Source organism: Gopherus evgoodei, chromosome 6, assembly GCF_007399415.2.
Source record: "Gopherus evgoodei ecotype Sinaloan lineage chromosome 6, rGopEvg1_v1.p, whole genome shotgun sequence".
In the NCBI taxonomy this organism is placed as follows: Eukaryota; Metazoa; Chordata; order Testudines; family Testudinidae; genus Gopherus; species Gopherus evgoodei.
In genome coordinates this window covers 65,217,873-65,236,800 of record NC_044327.1, presented here as the reverse complement: position 1 = coordinate 65,236,800, position 18,928 = coordinate 65,217,873, and the positions used below count along the sequence as shown (strand labels likewise).

Below are 18,928 nucleotides of genomic sequence, written 5' to 3'. Positions count from 1 at the left end.
TAGTCTTGCTATGCAAAAGTTATTATATAAAACAGTATTATATAAAATTTCTTTTGATTGCACATTGTCAGAGCAGAACTTTTTTCTTTTCTAGCATTTACTTAGGTTCAGGTGTCTGTCTCCTTTGTCAGTATTATCATTTAATTGCAAAGGCAGTTGCTGATGAGGCACTTAGGAGATGCCAGAGGATAACTGAATTGATGCTGTGATAGGACCAAGTAAATCTAGACCATCCCTGACAGGTGTTTGTCCAACCAGGTTTTAAAATTTCCAATGATGGGGATTCCACAACTTCCCTTGGAACCCTGTTCCAGAGCTTAACTACCTCTACAGTTAGAAAGTTTTTTCCTAATAGCTACCTTAAATCTCCTTTGCTGTGGATTAAGCCCAGTACTTCTTGTTCTACTGGCAGGTCCTCCCTCAGTCTTCTTTTCTCAAGACTAAACTTGCCCAGTTTTTTAAATCTTTCCTCATAGGTCAGGTTTTCTAAACCTACTATTATTTTTGTACCTCTCCTCTGGACTATCTCCAATTTGTCCCCATCTTTCCTAAAGTGTGGCACACAAAATTGGACACAGTACTCCAGCTGGGGCTTCACCAGTGCTAAACAGAACGGGACAATTATCTCCTATGTCCTCCATATTGCACTCCTGCTAATACACCCTAGAATGATGATATCCTTTTTCGTAGTTGAATCACATTGTTGACTTGTATTCAATTTGTGATCCACTATAACCCGCAGAGATCCCTTTCAGCAGTACTAGATTTTTTTTTACCATTTTGTAGTTGTGTGTTTGATTTTTGCTTCTTAAGTGAATTACTTTGCACTTGTCTTTACTGAATTTTGTCTTGTTGGATTCAGACCAATTCTCCAATTTGTCACGGTGGTTTTGAATTCTAATCCTGCCCTCCAAAGTGCTTGTAACCCCTTTGAGCATGGTGTCCTCTGAAAATTTTATAAGGATACTCTCCACTCCATTATCCAAGTCATTAATGAAAATATTGAATAATTCTGGACCCAAGACTGACACCTGCAGTACACCATTAGATATGCCCTCCCAGTTTGACAGAGAACAATTGATAACTACACTCTGACTACAGTTCTGCAACCAGTTGTGCCCTCCCCCTTATAGTATTTTCATCTAGACCACATTTCTCTAGTTTGCTTATGAGAATGTCATGTGGGACTGTGTCAGAAGTCTTACTAAAATCAATATATATCACATCTACTGCTTTCCTTCTATCCACTAGGCTAGTAAGCCTGTTGAAGAAGGAAATTAGGTTTGTTTGCCATGATTTGTTCTTGACAAATCCATGTTGGCTATTCCTTATAACAGCTGTCCTCCAGGTGCTTACAAACTAATTATTCAATAATTTGTTCCAGTTATTTTTCCAGGTATTGAAGTTAAGATGCCTGGTCTATAATTCCCTGGGTTCTTTTTAATCCCCTCTTTAAAGATAGGTACTGTTTCCCTTTCTCCAGTGTTGTGGGACCTCACCTGTCCTCTTAACAGTTCTCAAAGATAATTTATAACAGTTCTGAAATTGTTCCAGCTATTTCCTTAAGTACCATAGGATGAATTTAATCAGGCCCCGCCAACTTAAATACATCTAATGTATCTAAATAGTCTTTACCCTGTTCTTTCCCTGCTTTGGCCTGCATTCCTTCTCCCGTGTTATTAATATTGTGTTGCGTATCAGTTCACAATTGACTTTTAGAGAACACTGAAGCAAAATAGGCATTAAATACCTCAGGTTTTTTTATGTCATCAGTTATTAGCGCTCCATCCCCGCTAAGTAAAATTTGAAAATTCTAGGGCTATTCCTAGGCTATTTATGGGAAGGAGATGTGGTACAGAGATTAATTTTAGGGCTACATTGTACTGGTGGACAGTGGACGGTTTTCTGTTGTGTGACAAAAAAGATGAGATGTGTAAAGACAGTTTCCTGAATTGCAGAAGTGGGGAGGGTATGGGACGGCTTTGGCATAAAATGTGTATGTGTAAAATAAGAGACAAGAGTTTTGTGTAACTGGCTTGTCAACATGGGGAGAATTGGAGGAGAGTCTCTGGAGGTGAAATAGATGCTTACTCTATTTGGGAGGCTGATGCATATAGTGTTTTGAGTGGGACATAGTGAAAGTATATGGCTCAATGTCCCTACTAAAGTTGTATTGCATGCAGATGTAAGTGTTTTATGCATCTGGGTGGAGCATATGCAGGGATACACAGGGTATCTTACCTCCTGCATTCACGCACATTTTCTATGTAAGACATTTCTGTAATTCTCATCACTGAAGTACCTCAGTTCTGAACTAAATTCACCTTTGTGCAGATGGCAAACAGAAATAGTCTATACAATACTTAAGTCCCTATCCAAGCCCTCAAAATAGGACCTGAGTGGGATTTTTAGTTCATGGACCTTGTTACCCTGCTACACAAGTGAAATTTACTCTGTGAAATTTACTTTATACTACAATCTCCACAACACCAGTCTGTAAGCAGTCAACATTTTAAAAGGCAATTAGCAACATAGAATAAAAGATATCATTTATTGTTGCGTACCTACCAACAATGCATATTCTGTACTGCAGAGTTTGTCCTGTCACTTTACATTTCTATAATGACAACACTTGCCTGCTGCTTTGACTGTATCTCCCATCTTCAGTCAATGTCTGCATTATCTTCCCCTCGTTTTTTGTATAAAGTTCAAGCTTCTGCTCATTTCAAATCACTCTCACCCAACTGCGCCTAGATCTACACAAGCATTTTTCTCCTTTACAAGCAAGATTTTCCCAAATACTCAATGTAATGACATTGTCCACTTCCAACTTAGTTCATTATTTGATGCAGCACTTGGGACAGCTTCTCACTTAATATCTCCAGCTCCTACCTCTTTTCTTTTAGCCTCACCCATCTCCCCATTCTGTGAAGGACTGCAACACTTCAGTGGGGCCAGATCATGGGTGAAATCCTGGCCCCATTGAAGTAAATGGCAAAACTTCAATGGGGCCAGGATTTCACTTAACATATCACTCCTATGTGATTTGTATTATATACAGCTTTGGAGAATCTCAGGCACTAGCCTTGCTGAAAATATTACCCCCTTTTTTAATGTCATTGTTCTAAATTTTATAAGCATTTAAAAATGGAACAGAATTGAGAAGTCCTACAGCTCACTAGAATCTTGACTACTGTACTTTTCCTCTTCCTGATGTCTTTAATAGTGACAAAAGAATGCATGCCTGGCTGAGTGAGTGGCTAACTCCATGCTGACATTGGGTACTATAAGCAAATTTGACAGATCCTCAATTGAAATACACTATATATTGTAAAGTTACTACTTCATCCTTCTCAGTGCCCTACCACTTCCACATCTAGTTTTATGTAGACATGACACACAGAATAATTTCATGAGTTTGTATAAATCTCTGCAACCTGCATATCCTTGGTGTAAAGACAAGGAATTAATTAGGACTTGTGTAAGTTTGCTTAATATTCAGGCATATGTAGGTACAGTATGCAAGAGCAATTACATCTTAGCTTTATATTGCTTTTTAAAAGATGCACACGCCGTCAGGTTTTGAACTTCAGTGCTTAATTGTTGAGTTTCTGATGTTAAGGGCACTGGACAGTTGGAGAATGCATATTGCTATAGCATGCCTGATCTAATCTTTTTTGTGACCTACTTTTGTCTCTGAATTCTGCAGGCCATAAATATGCAGAATTCAAGATATAAATAAATTACTTTTGACACTAGAACAAGTGCAGTGACTGTGGATGCAAGATACTCAGTGAAGTCATTTTATAAGAATGGTGGGAATTAAATTGACATGCTTGTATGAACGATTCACCTCAGGCACTTACTTTCAGGAACCCTGGCACCAATAAGTTAGAATGGTGCATAATAATGGGAGCCAACTGACCTGTAGAAAAGCTGAGATGCTAGCCCTGGTGGGGTAGGTCATGTGCAGAACATAATTCAATTTAAAAGTATATAAACTCAGTAATATTTGTTTAGAGAAAGCTGTCATTTTGTTTTCCAACTGAAATAATGACACATTTAATCTCTGTACCATTAACACACACACACATTTTCATATAGGATAAACAGCTTGCAGTGGTGTTTTAAAAGCAGTACAAATGTGTACCATGCAGAAAGACCACCTCTTAATACTCTTTATGCTGGTGTTAATATGCTAATTCCACCATTCACAGGAAAAAACAAGTGTGTAAACTACCAAATGCTACAACATAAAAAAAGGCAGTTTGACAAAAGTGTGGCTTAATTTAAGTGTTGGAGTACTGCAGTAAATGGATATTTTACAAAGACATCAGCAAGTTTATTTCTTTCCTAATTGCCTTATATTCATATTGAATGGGAGAAGAACAGAACCCTGCAGCCCTTTCATTTCATCAGAGGTGGAGGAGTATGACCAGTGGTCCATAATTATCTACTGGGCCCTCTCAAACAGGAGCTAAACCAATCTGAAATGATCCAAAGAGCTCTTGCTAGGGACCATAATCACATCAATATCTCATGATCAGCAGTATCAAAGGCACCTGAGAGATCTAATACAATCAGGAGGAAGGGTGAGCAGGGGCCTCGGGCTGGCCCGGTGTGGACAGGAGGCAGTTAGAGCTCGGGGCAGTGGCTTGCATGGGGGGCCCTCAGGCTGGCTCCATGTGGTTTTTCCTTTGGGAAAATATGGTCACCCTAATCAACAGCGAACCCAGGTGAGGGAATTCTTTCTTCTGCTTACCTCTCAGTACAGCCCTTATAGCTCTTTAACCTCTCTTACTCTAGTGGGTTTTTTGAGGTCCTTTTTGAGGTCCTACACCTCCATCTGTAAGTGAAAGCTTCTGATCACTAACCATGAATTTAAAAGGAAAGTATGACAATCAGGGAACTCTACAGAATAAGATTAATATTTTCATTAATACATTTAGTTTAAAACATTTCACTGTTAATCAGTTGGAGCCTGACCAAAGCCCATTGAATTAATGGGTTCCTTTCCACTGACTTCACTGGGCTTTGGATCAGTCCCCTTAACAAACAGTAACCTAGGCACTTTTTTGGTTTATATTCTCAGCTTGGGACAACAAATGTGTAATTTAAATTACAACACTGATTCCTTCTGACTCATAATGTGATGTAGTGCTGAATAATATATGCCTTACATATAGGCTTGGCAGAATTTGATTTTTTTGTTATAATTTTGACAGATAACATCAATTTAAGCATTTTTCTATTTTTATTTATTTAAATTCACAGTTGCACAAAATTATGTGGTTTAAGCATTTTTTAATGTTCAAAACTTTCAGTTACTGGAAATTGGGGGAGGAGAGGTGAGGGATTCTGAAAATAATTATAGTTAACTCGATTCAGAAAGTTAACGCTTTTATAATGGTTAACTGTAAACATCACGTCAAAATATACAAAGTATGTATCCTTAAATCAAACTGATTTCTTAAGCAGCATTTATTTTCCTATATGTACCTTTTGATTATCAAAATATTTTATCATTTTGAGGTATGGTGAAATTGACATTTATTGATAATCTAGTCCTTCCAAACCCATACTACCCCCTACTGTGGATTTGTCGTGCTCTCTCTCTCTCTCCCTCCCACACACACACACACAGTTTTGTACTTATCAGGCAATTAAGTGAGAAAAATAGAAGGGGTTAGAGATCTAGTCTGTCTTAAGAGGTATGGGGAATCACAGTGTAAGTCACGTAAATAATTATGTTGCAAGCCTCTTTAAATTTAATTATTGAATTGGATGATCACAGCAACACTTCACCACCACCACCCCTCCCACAACTTCAAAAAACCAGGGATGTGGATACAGAATTAGTGCTGTCAAAAGTTTCTGTGGTTGTAGCATCACCACTCTTGCAGAGACTAGCAGGCATGCCTGTACTTTTAGTGTCAACATTGCATGTGTTTAATAAAATAGTTGGTTATATTATACAATAAGGTCCATCCACCTATTTACTGAAGCTCTACCCTATAGGCAACTTCTGCCACACAATGCTCAACTGTGAGCAGAATTCAGTTTTTGGGGTGCTGACCCAGTGATACTCAAACCCAACTACCCACAAACTAAACCCTATCCATACTAAAGTAAGATGCTGGCGACAGTGCCCTACCAGCTAGTTCCCTGTCCCTCATGTGCACTTTGATCAGCAGGAGTCCTGCCATAAATTATCAGCGTATTATGCCACGGACTAATGGGAGTGGAAGCTGGTCCAGGATTGCCAACCCCAGGCTTTCAAAAATCATGAGTCAGCCCCCGACAGAGACATCAGATTATGTGACATGCCATGTGATTTTCACAAAGGCTGGGAGCTCTGTATTTGCCAGCTGGGCTTTGAACTTTGGGTTTCACGCTTTGAAGCTTGAGTCTGTAATGGCAGCAAACTATTTCAATGGAAGCGTTTGTGGTGAATCATCTGCCAGCATGACCTGGGGTTCCAACCTGACTCTGTACTAGAAGGGCCGGCTTTAAGCCTATTCCACCAATTTCCCTGAATCAGGCCCCACGCGTAAGAGGGCCCTCGCGCCCATTGAGAATCCCTTTCCTGGCTAGAGGTACCTTTTAAATTTTTACTCACCTGGCAGCGCTCTGGGTCTTCGGCAGCGGGTCCTTCGCTTGCTCTGAGTCTTTGGTGGCACTTCGGCAGCAGGTCCTTCAGTGCTGCCAAAGACCTGGAGTGGGCGAAGGACCTGCCGCTGAAGTGCTGCCGAAGACTCGGCCCACTGCCGGGTGAGTAGAAGTCCCACATGTTTTTTTACATGTGTGTTTTTTACTCAGCCCTGTTGGGGCCCCACACTGCCTACACCCAGCCCTGCGTACTAGAGCAACGCCGGCTGCTCCCCGCCCTGTGCTGTCGGGTGGAGGGCATCGCAGTTCCCTCCATCCATCCCCACGCAGAGGCTCAGACGCTGCTTTGCCGGGGAGCCTGAGCACAGACCGGCCGCCTGCGGACAGAGCAGCGAGCGCCCAAGCGCAGCGCCGAGCCCGGCCCGGAACAGCAGCGTCCCCCGCGCTATGGAGACCTACGCGGGCTCCAGCGTCCTGGGCCGGGAGCGCGACAACGATGGAGGCAACACTCCGCCCACGGCGCGCTGCTGACTCAGGGCGCGTGCGCCTGCAGGAGGCTGTTCGCCCGGCCTCCCGATTCAAATGTCGCGAGAGTTAAAGAGCACGACCCATAGGATGCCGCTTGCACGTTCTTCCTTGAGTGACAGTTCTGTGGTCCAATAGCAATGTGGCAGCGAGGGTATCCACGATTCTGTGGGCGGGCCAGCCTCTCGCATTTCCTGCTGCCCTGACAAGAGCTGTGCGTTTGTGAGCAGCGGGCGCGTAGTAGTGAGTGAGAGCGGGGGAGGCGGTGCTCCCCTCCCCTTCCCCCCGCCATGGCCTGGGCCGCCGCCGCCTCTCCGGCGGACAAGGAGAGGTAACGACGCCCGCGCGCGGGCAGCCCCAGTTTGCGGTACCTCAGGGCGGCTGCGGCTCCCGCGCTGCTCGGTCGCTCTGGCTCCTGCGTCGGTGGGGTGTGAGGAGGCGCTGGGGCTACTCTGCCCGCGGCCCGCACTCGACCTGTAGGCCTGGTCCCCCGGAGCAGGCCCCGGGCGGAGGGGCGCTGTCCCTGGGCTGCTCCTGTCTATGGAAGGGGGATGGGTCCCACCTGCTGGGCGAGCGAGTGACAGCTGCGTGCGGGGCTGGGCCCACAGCACTCCGGGGGGTTGGGGGGTGGAAACGTGTATGGGGCTGAATAGGGGGCGCGAGTGAGGGGCGCGGTGTAACGAAGTGATCCAGGGTGGAGCGGGCGATAGATGCAGCAAGAGGCGTATACACTTACGCCCAGATAGTGTTACCTTAAATGAGCAGCGCTGCGAAGTGAGGCACTCAGAGCTAGCACAGGCGACCTTAAATCTGTCCCCTTGGGCGGATACATTATGCTACAGCCTCTGGTTACGTGGTCACAGAAATACCCCCACCCCACCCCTGGACCTGACAGTGCCTCACTCAGTGGGCAGTATGGGCTGTGCTCACTTGGGGAGCCACTATTCGCTATTTTGTTTTCTCATTCAGTGTGCGGCCCTAGGCCTTATGTGCTGTACACGAGTCAAATCCTACTCTGTTGTTAATTTTCTCATGGGCTTTTCTATGGGATTATCACTACAGTGTCAGAGTGTTTCATAGAGATTAATTTTATCTTTGCAATACTCCTGTGAGGTGAGAGGTGATAATATTCTCATTTTACCCATGGTGAACTGAGGCACAGAGACTGGAAGGTGAAGAGTATCCACTAATTTTAGGTGCCTGGGACCTGTTTTTTTCAGGATACTTAGTGTTATATAGCACTCTATATATTCAAGCACAGATCCCACTGATACCTGTTGCAGTTGTGAGTGCTCGGCATTGAGTCCCAGGGTCTCAATTTGAGCACCCAGAAAATGAGGAACAAACAACTTGTGATAACCTATGAAAGGCTGGGTTTAAGTGACTTGATAAACATCACACAGGAAGTCTGTGGTAACATAGGCACCGACTCTGTGGGTGCTCTGGGGCTGGAGCACCCGGGGGGAAATTAGCGGGTACTCTGCACCCACCAGTTGCCAAGCTCTCATCGCCTCCTTCGCCAACCCCCAACATGCCACATCCCCACTCCTCCCGCTCCATCCCAGCGCTTCCTGCCTAACAGCTGTTTGGTGGCACTTATGACTTTCTGGGAGGGAGGGGGATGCAGCATGCTCAGGGGAGGAGGTGGAGAAGAGGCAGGGCAGGGGCGAGGACTTAAGGGAAAGGAGTGGAATGGGGGTGGGGCTCGGATGGGAGAAGGCAGGGTGGGTGGGGACTTTGGGGAAAGGGCGGAATGGGCATGGGGCCAGAGGCAAGCATCCACTGGACAGACGGGAAGTCAGCTCGTATGTGTGGCAGTGACATCTAATCCAGAGCAGTATTCATCTATCTTAATCATGTGAATCATCTTTCTGCTGCCTCATTTACTACATACTTTCCAATTTTGGTGACAAATGAGGCAGGAATTCTGCAGAAAACAGTCTCCTTTACTACACAACCCTGATTCATTTCTAGAGCACAGTCCATCCATCCTGTGCACTGAATGAGGTATGGTCCTGTGGCAAAAATAGGAGTTGTATATTTAAAGATAATGCATATGCGCAAGGGGACTGAATCAAGGTTGCCCAGGCAACCTTAATTCAGGCATGTCCTAACTTTTGAATGCTTGTTTTTGCAACCTTAATAATGTTCTTTTATTGTCATTTATTGTATGCAGTTGCCTAGGTTTTAAAAAAGCAAACTGAAAAAACAAACTCCATCATGTAGCATCATACTGATAGCTATATGGTTCATCATCAGGGTTGAAACCTTTAGATTCACTCCATGTACCTCTGTCACTGGAGTAACTGATAAAAATAGTAGGTTGTCATTCTCTGTGTAGATCAGCACTAGAGGTGGAGAGAAAACGCACTTTGCCGGTAGGTTTCCCACGTATTTGCATAGATGCATAGCCCCATCATTCCCAGTTCTCCCTCTTCTGCTCCAATTCTGGCAGTGTCCTATAATGGGAAGAGTTTGGCAATTTCAATATAATCATCAATGTAGAGAAGGTTAGTAAGGAATTCCTGTTTACTCTTTAATAATGCTCGAATTTAGGTTTCCAAATGAAATTGGAAGATGACAAATTAAAACTAACGATTTTTGTGTGGTTTGTTTGTTTTTGGATAATTAGACGGAGTTATCTGTTGCAAGATATCAAGCTCTGGAGCTTAGCAGGATTTAGCAAAGGAATTGATTTTTTTATAATAGCTTTCACAGCTGCTTAAAATAAGACACAGTTGTATGGGATATAAATACTCATGCTTCGGAGTTTTAGCTAGCCACTAACCTAGTATTAGGAAGAATCTCTCCCTATGGTTATTCCATCATTGTCCACAGTGTGGTTTTTTGCATCTTTCCCTGAATTGTCTGGTACTTTCACAATCTTGCAATTGTACTAGATAAACCAATGGTCTGATTTGGTATGACAGTTTCCAAGTTTTAGAAGTTGGCATTCCTTTTTTTTTTTTTATGTGCTTTAGAAGATATTACAAAAGCTAGTATTTTCAGAACTTATATTACTTTTTTTTTTTTTTAGATTCATCTGCATCTATCCAGCATACTTAAATAACAAGAAGACAATAGCAGAAGGAAGAAGAATACCTATGGACAAAGTAATTTGTGGTGGCATGGGAAAACTAAGTTTTGTTTCATGATAGCTTGGAGGGAGTTTGGGAAGGAACTAACAATTGTGGACAAGGCTACTTAAGTTATTTTTTGATGAGAAGGGGAGGAAATTCGATGATTGAATTCTGTAACATATTTGAAGACTGACCACTGGTGTCAAAATGTGAACTCAATATGGGAAAGGCTGGTTTCAGAACCTCTTATTGTCACATGAGCAAGGCTTAAACACATCAGCTGGGAGAGACTGGATCCAACCTTGAAAATCTCTTGAAAACTTACTAGTACAAAATCTTCTTGCCCATCCTTGCAGTGATGAGGGAAACAGATATTGATCACCTGGGCAAGAAGGATTTTGTAAGGCTGCCTTAATAATTTGCTTGTAATTTGATTAGTGGGTGTTTTGTACTATTGTTTTGACCCTAGAGGCTCCCTGTAATATCAAGGATTATGGGAAATAGAACACATTTGAGTCACTGTGTGTAGTGTACCATTTCTTGTCTGTTACATCTGTGTCTACAACTAATGCTTCAGGATCCAATAGGAGCCCAGCTGATAGTGGAATAGACACATAGTATATGGCTTACCGAGAAGTGATTAAACGATGACTACTGTTCTCCATATACTTTCTTAGATGTTTTTCCTGTGATAGCAAAAAGTCAGTTGTTTTAACTTGAACTAGTAGGTAACTGTTACTTGAGTGATCAGGCCTTACATCTCAGATAACTGATGCTGTGGCCTTCTGTTCCTTTCTCTTCAGTCTCTAGCTGAATCTTTGGCAAGAGATGCCTATCACTAAGTCAATACTCTCTTAGTTCCTCAGTCTGTAACTGAGGGTGTGTCTACACACACACACACACACACACACACACACACACACACACACACACACACACACACACACACACACACACACACACACACACCCTGCAGCAGCAAGTCTCTGAGCGTGGTCTTATAAACTCAGGCTTGTGCTACAGGCTAAAAATAGCAGAGTAGACATTCCTGCTTGATCTGGAGCCTGGGCTCTGAAACCCACCGAGCAGAGTGTGTCCCAGAGCCCAGGCACCAGCCCAAGTGAGAATGTCACACAAGCCCAAGTCTGTAGGCCCAGGCTCTGAGACTCATTGCTGCAGGTTGGTGTTTGGATCTTGGGTTTTTTTTTCTCATTCTAATTGCTTAAGCCCCACACAAATCTCTTACTCCTATCTCACTCCAAAGAAACCAAAATTGTTTTTCTAAAGTGCTGACTCTGTCCCCACTTCTTCCTGGGTTCCTGCCGAGGCCTGTCTACAGCTAATGTTTGAACCCATGCTGCTGCTTTCGTCTCCTTTGGTGCTTTGTTCCTTTCTTTCTGATATATTCCAGGAAATGTACATGCATTGGCCTGCTAAACCCAGGGTTGTTAGTTCAGTCCTTGAGGGGACCACTTAAGGATCTGGGGCAAAATCAGTACTTGGTCCTGCTAGTGAAGGCAGGGGACTGGACACAATGACCTTTCGGGGTCCCTTCCAGTTCTATGAGATAGGTATATCTCCATATATTATATTATATTACATAAGTGGAGAAGCAAGCTGATCTGTTTTCCCTGATCCATCTTTGTGCCCTTCCTTTCTCTGACTGCTGCTTCCCCTGAGAAATTTCAGGAGCTCATCCAGTCAACACCTAATTACTATGGCTTTTTTTCTCAGTAGTAGAATAATTTTTTTTGAAAAGGCAATTTAGTAATTAAAAACATTATTTTAATAGGCCATTGAGAATCCCACATCTACAGAAATCCAAGATGTATGTGCAGCAGTTGGACTCAATGTGCTTGTAGAGGTAATGTGAAACTTTATGAATACATTAAAGACTTACTTTAAAAAAAAATAAAAAAAATGCTATAGAAAAGCCATTGTCATCAACTAAGTCCTCTCATTTCTTTGAATATAAGTTAACTTAATACTTAAAGGGATGTTGGAAAAATTGGAGAGAGTACAGAAAAGAAATTTAAAAATGGGAGGGCTAGAGAAAACACCTTACAGTGATAGATTTAAAGAGCTCAATCTGTTTAGCTTATCAAAAAGTACATCATGAGTTTTCTTGATTAGTGTCTAAGTACCTTTATGGGGAGAAAATACAGGTACGAAAGGGCTCATTAACCTATTGGAGAAAGGCATAACAAAAAACAGTGCCTGCAAGCAGGGCTGTCCCTAGGTGGGAGCGAGGCCCGGGACAAATCAGCCTCCCTGCTAGTCTCCTCGTGCCCATGCGGCCGCTATTCACCTCCTCATCCTGCCCGCCTCCCCGCTAGTCTCCTTGCTGTCCATCCGGCAGCCCCCTTTCCCCCACCTGACGGCAGCTCTCCTCGCCATCTGCCTGCCCGCCTGCCTCCTCACCCCTTTCCCGCTTTCCCGTCTCCTCCCTATTCACCTCCTCATCCCTCCTGCCTCACCTGAATATCAGGACAAATAGTGTGCCAATCATACATTGGTCCTGACATGGGACAAAGGGCTAAATATTGGGACAGTCCTAATTTTATCAAAGCACAGGTCCCCAGGCAGTCTCCCCAATTCACACTACCCAAGGGATGGCTCTGGCTGCAAGATGAGGCCAGACAAATTCAGATTAGAAATTAGGCACAATTTTGTTGACATTGAAGGTAATTAGCCATTGGGACTAACTAGTAAGAGAAGTGATGGATTCTCCTTCTCTTGGCATCTTCACATCAATACTGGACACCTTTCTCAAAGATATGTGTTGGCCAAATATAAGTTATTGGATTTCATGCAGGGGGTAACTGGGTGAAATTCTGGTCTGACCTCCTATATGTCACAGGTCATAGATGTTTCTTTTGGCATTAAAATTTTGATAGTTTAACTGCATTGGCACTTAAAGTGCAGTTTGACAACAGAAAAGAGTAATTACTCCAGTACCTTACATTTACAGTATTCATTTTTAGGTTAAACTTATATCCTCATAAAAACACTTAAGGTTTTCATAAATAAGATCTTCCTTTTAATGTATGCATTCAAATACCCTGACAGCATCCACCAAGTCACTAGTCATAATTAAATATAAAGAGATTTTTTCTGAGAAATAAAGAACACTTCAGTTATTCTTTGGCACATGAAATGCCAATTAATATAAAATATAACCAGTAATACCATAAAACTTGCTTATTCGGGTACAAATTTTGCCAGCGCCATCTTATATTTTCATAAATCAAATTTTTTCTTTAATCTGTACAATCAAAGTTGCTAGCATTATTGTAATAAAAATTGAAAATTAAGTTGACAGTGATATATTTCAGAGCCATACATACCTTTATCATTATGCTTTCAGTGAACTGTCTGTAATTTTTTTATTATCCCTTGGAGACACACAACTATTGACTTATTTTTGTAACAGGAGCAAAGCCAAATAAAAGAGAGGAAGAATCTTTACTAGGAATTACAAAGGGTTTCAGAACTTTCAAGTGAGCATCACATTTTTCAGTAGCAAAAGTTTTTAAGAATTGGTGCATTAGATTGGTTTCATCAGCATCTTTGGGAAAATTTAAAACATTAGTTGTTTGAATGGAACTGTCAAGAACCTCTATCTTATGATGATTGCAGTAGTCCCCTACAGCCTTAGACTCTGTGAATCTCTGATGCGTATAGACATTCCCTGGCCTAGACCCAGTGTGCTGGATAGGAGTTATAAAAGCCGCTTATCCACCTGGGGAAGAGTTATTCAGCTGTGGTGGCTGTGTAAGACAGCCTATGGCTCTCACAGGTCAAGCATGGGAAGTACGATGGAGATAGGGCCATAGCACTATGTTGTGGAGCTGCTCAGAGGCATCCCACATGGGGCTGTTTTAACTTTATCTGCCTAAACTATGCCAGGGATGGTTTCAGTGCTCAAACTACCCAGAATCTCAAGGATTTTAAAGCCACCTTTGCTCCGGGCTTTGAATGTGCAGGGATGCAATCTTCCCTATTGTCTTGAAGAATGTCAAAGGTTTAGATCTTTCCCCTGTGTCTAGACAACACTTCCCTCAGTATTCTGTATAGATTGCTTAAATGATGCCACCTTCATTTCTAAATTACAGAATTCTAACACAAAATTGACAAAACCTTAATCAGATTTATCAAAATGCAGTGCTGATAGAGCACTGAGATGTAATGTTTCATACTCCTCCTTTCAGATAAGCCAAACACTCTGATAGAAGTTATCTCTGGAACTTTGGGAGCAGTGACTTTATCAGGATATTTAAATACAAATAAGTATGCAGCTAATTTACAAATAATTAATTTTCCTCTCATAACTGCTAGTACATTCACAGCACAATTAACAATCATTAAAATGTGTTGTTTTTTTTTAAATCTAAATGAAACTTACACAGAAAATAGACAAACATAAATAAATAAATGATGGTAATGTCTGTTTAAAGATAAAATCTTAATTATATTCTTCAGTAAATGTAGTAATACACATTGTCGTACTTGAATTCTAAGCCATCTAAATGGTTTCCGTATGTCATAGACTCAGTTTTTCTGTTGTTTTAAGGTCAGAAGTGTTCGTTAGATCATCTAGTCTGACCTCCTGAATGTCACAGGCCATTAAATTTCACCCAGTTACCCTGTATTGAGACTAATAACTAGGGCTTGGCTAAAACACATCTTGAGTTGAAGTCTCCAAGAGATGGAGAATCCACCACTTTCCTTTGTAGCTTGTTCCTCTGGCTAATCACGCTCACTGTGTGGGTTTTATTGTTTTTTTTAATTGTGCCTAATTTGAATTTGTCTAGGCTCTAACTTCTAGCCATGTGTTCTTGTTATGTCTTTCTCCACTGGATTATGGATCTTTTTATTACTCAGCACTTTCTCCCCATGAAGGTTCTTAGACACTGTAATCAAGTCATCTTTCAGTTTTTTTGATAACCTAAAATCAGACTTCTGAAAGGAGTACCATAGTCTAGAAAGGTTGAGAACCACTGAGCTAAACAGATTGAAATTTCATGGGCATTTTCTCCAGTTCTCAGATCATTTTTGTGGCTTTTTTTCTCCACCCTTTTCAATTTTTCCACATCCTCTTTAAAATGTGGATATCAGAACTGATAGGATATTCCAATATCTTGTCTCACCAATGCTAAAATCACCTTCATACTCTCTTCTCCCCTCCATGTTCAGTTGTCTGTCCACTACAGTTTTTAACTTTTTTTCACTCATTGCTTTCTATGATGCAGTCTGCTGTTTTGTAGGTGTGGCCTGTGTTTCTTGTTCCTACATGTATAACTTTGCATTTGGCTGTATTAAAATACCTTTTGTTCAGATGGGCCCAGGTTACCAAGTGATACAGATGGCTCTATATGACTGTCCTGTCTATATCATTATTCATGTCTTCACCAATCTTTGTGTCATCTGTAAATTACTTTTATTAATATGTCTTCAAACACCTCTCTGGTTTTGTGCTGTATGAATTATTTTCTGAAGAGAAATCTGGGTTAGGATAACTATTCTGCTTCCTTTGAAAGAATGTTCTTCTCCAGTGTTTTAACAGTATTCTCTTCATCCTCACTAATCCAACCCACACCTAGATTCCCTTAACTTCTGAAATTTTGTTCTGAAGTTATTTAGTATACATACCACTGGGTTAGTTGTAAAGTTCGGAGTATGATCGTATTTTCCCAATAAGCATGTGTGACCATTCACTTTCAAAACACGTACATAAAGTCTACATGGCTGTAACACCTCCCTCGAAAAGGTGTACATCTATGAACAGTGTTCACTTGTTATGGGCATTTTAGTACATAGCCATTTTAAATTCATATTTTTTTTAATGTCTGATGCTTATCTTATAAAATGCCTTTCTGCCTCTTAATCTCTAGTTTAACTATGTTATTCTTTTTTCCACTTGCTAGAAGAACAAGTTGTACCCTAGAGAGTGGAACCGTGATGTGCAATATAGAGGCAGAGTGCGAGTTCAGCTCAGGCTGGAAGATGGCAACCCATGTTTACCTCAGTTTCCGACACGTGAGTGGAGTATTTGTTGAGGGGGTATGTGCAGTGAGAAAACTTGGGTAACTATATATTCGTACCTACTTAGAAAAAGTTAGGGTCTGTTGCCATAGTGTCAGGCTGTTTGTGTCTCCCATGCTACTGTAATTGTGATCAGTCTGTTAAAACATTAATAGAGAACTTTGTCATTATGCATTTTAGATCCTACCATTTGAAACACTTGGCCACTATAAGCCATATAAACTGGTAGCTAAATGAGATGAGCCTGTTACTGAGGAAGTGATCCTGTTTTAGAGTACAGTCTTCAGTCCTGTTTTTCCTTAGATGGTGCTTCATTCTCACTTTAAAAATTGGGAATTGAACATTCTTTTGGGCACACTGGGTGACTACTGTCTCCAACAAAGCAGCAATGCTACTTTAGTGTACTGTTGTAGTAGAAGGTTTCTTTCCAAAAACAAATAAACAAAAATCTGCTTTAAAACTATTGTATTTCACTTAGTCTTTTCTTGTGTATACTGTTGTCATACCACTGTTAAATTTCAATGCAGTTGATAAATTGATATAGTAATCCTGTTTGATATTGCAATTTTCTGCCTAAAATGCTCATAGGAAATCTAAAATACTAACTGGCCTAACTAAAGAAGCCTTGTTAATGTTGACAGGTAAGTAAGGAATTAGTGTGCAGAAAGGATAGGGGCAAACACTAATCTACAGGGCGGGAGAACAAAAGTGCTGGAAACTATAAAGTGCCATTGATAGAATGATGGTCTCCTGAGCTCTACTGATCAGAAGGGGAAGCTAGATCCTTGAAGTCTTCTGGTGGGAGCAAATAGTTGGATCAGCATCTTTCTCCCCTGTAGCATGTTTTGGTTGTCCAGCCACTTGTCCTTCTGAACTCCAGACTAGCCCCAGGTAGTTACAATATTAGCATATCAAGTCCATATGAACAGAAGGCAATGTGGCAGCTTTTTTGAGGCTTGGTCTTCCCCTGCATTGTTACCTGTGAAGCGAGTAACTGCTATGGGGAAATAAGGGGAGGGGAGGGGGCTGCACCTCATTGTCTGTCTGTGCAAGCTAGTCAGCGCTTCTCAAACTGTGGGTCGCAACCCTATTTTAATGGGGTCGCCAGGGTTGGCATTAGACTTGCTGGGGCCAAAGCCCGAGCTCCACCACCCAGGGCTCAAGCCCAAGGGTGGTAGGGCTCAGGTTACAGGCCCCCTCTGGTTTGGCCCCTGTCCTGGGTGATGAGGCTTTGTCTTTGGCACCCATTAGGTACAGTGAGGCTTGGGAAGGCCCAGGCTTCAGTCCCGCCTCCTGCTGTTGTGCAGTAACTTTTCTTGTCAGAAGGAGGTCACAATGCAATGATGTTGGAGAACCCCTGAGCTAGATCATAATCTGATTAATAAAGAGCAACTCGATTCCTTGATTACGTCCAAAATTACTGTGACTTTTCTCTAGGCTTGCTCTGGATTCCATTAGTTCTAATGATTCAGTTTAAAACTGTTCTGCCCAAGTTCCACCAGCAAGCACTGAGTACCCTACTTCCAGAGAGCACCTAGTATCCCACCAATACAGGGGAAAGAAGCAGAGCTGGGACTTTGTATCCAACTTGACAAGGGTTCCAGGTAGGCCCTAACATTAGCTAGGGATTCTAATGTTCAGAGTGTTACAAATGTTCATATAAATTAACCCTTGCCTTTTGTTTCTAGGTAAATCAGTGATGCTGTATGCAGCGGAAACAATTCCCAAACTGAAAACAAGGACACAAAAAATGGGAGGTAGTGACCAAAATCTCCAGCCAGGAGAGGGAGGCAAAAAAGGCAAAGGGAAGAAGAAGAAGTGAGCCTGTCACTGGCATAATTGTTACTTTATATAGTCATTCTATGACAAATGTGGATGGACATTACCATTTATGAATCTGAACTGAGATATGAAAACAAGACAACTGGTGAAGCTGTACAGAATTGTCTTCAATTTTTTACTGAAATAGAATGCATGTACTGTGCCTGCCATTGTGTAACAGTATTCACAGAACTCCCAAATCCAAAGGTAGCAGCTAGTTTAAAAGTTATAAACAGTGGAGACAATTTGAGGGTGGAAACACGATTCTTTTCATGGATAAATATGCAGTTGTTTGGCTTTCAAAATAAGAACAAAGCCTATTTTATGCAGAATGGATATTTGAAGTTGGTTGCCTTAATACAAAATGTATCTATGCTGATAAAGATAAATTTGTCTTAAGTCTGGACCCTATGTATCACTGTACTAGGAAAATTTACAAAAGTTATCATTACTCTGTACATTTCATTTTTAATCATTCACAAATGTTAAGTCTAATAAAGGTGGCAAAAACAAATTTTGAAAATCCATTTGTGTAAAATACTTTATTTGGAGCTTCATCACTGTTTTTTCCCCCAGAGTCCTATTTGAAGAGAAGATATGTTCTACATTTCACTCCATTAAAAGCTTGTGGCTGGCTGCATTGTACTGTGGGATATGATGTCACAGACTCGTATGCTGCCATGGATATGAGAAAGGGCTTACTGACTTTAATGTACTTTCATCTTTAAAAAGTACCATCTATCTTCATTCTTACAATCAGATATAGGAAACACAACTTTATTAATCTCATCATAGACAAATATCTGTTTTGTTTTGTTTTATTAGAGGTGCATATTGTCTTGGTGGGG

At 41.6% G+C, this 18,928-nt stretch overlaps 1 protein-coding gene across 3 annotated transcripts; it reads left to right on the top strand.

Moving 5' to 3' along the window:
* The first annotated feature begins 7,310 nt into the window (after nucleotides 1–7,310).
* SRP19 (signal recognition particle 19) lies at nucleotides 7,311–18,605 on the top strand. Of its 3 annotated transcripts, XM_030567952.1 has the most exons (6): nucleotides 7,321–7,465; nucleotides 9,057–9,141; nucleotides 10,172–10,247; nucleotides 12,007–12,078; nucleotides 16,142–16,253; nucleotides 17,948–18,605. In XM_030567952.1, the coding sequence occupies exons 2-6, from the start codon at nucleotides 9,137–9,139 to the stop codon at nucleotides 18,079–18,081; spliced, it is 399 nt and encodes a 132-aa protein (XP_030423812.1). In that variant the 5' UTR covers nucleotides 7,321–7,465; nucleotides 9,057–9,136; the 3' UTR covers nucleotides 18,082–18,605. The 3 variants fall into 3 exon arrangements, with proteins under 3 accessions (XP_030423813.1, XP_030423811.1, XP_030423812.1); XM_030567951.1 differs by lacking the exon at nucleotides 9,057–9,141 and having other exon boundaries at nucleotides 7,313–7,465; XM_030567953.1 differs by lacking the exons at nucleotides 9,057–9,141; nucleotides 12,007–12,078 and having other exon boundaries at nucleotides 7,311–7,465.
* Nucleotides 18,606–18,928: the final 323 nt, after the last annotated feature.

What these genes read in the sequence shown, in the direction of transcription:
- SRP19 (XM_030567951.1), top strand. Translation starts at nt 7,425, where the DNA reads ATGGCCTGGGCCGCCGCCGCCTCTCCGGCGGACAAGGAGAG. An exon ending in GACTCAATGTGCTTGTAGAG is followed by an intron (nt 12,079 to 16,141) that starts GTAATGTGAAAC and finishes TCCACTTGCTAG; the next exon opens with AAGAACAAGTTGTACCCTAG. An exon ending in TTTACCTCAGTTTCCGACAC is followed by an intron (nt 16,254 to 17,947) that starts GTGAGTGGAGTA and finishes TTTTGTTTCTAG; the next exon opens with GTAAATCAGTGATGCTGTAT.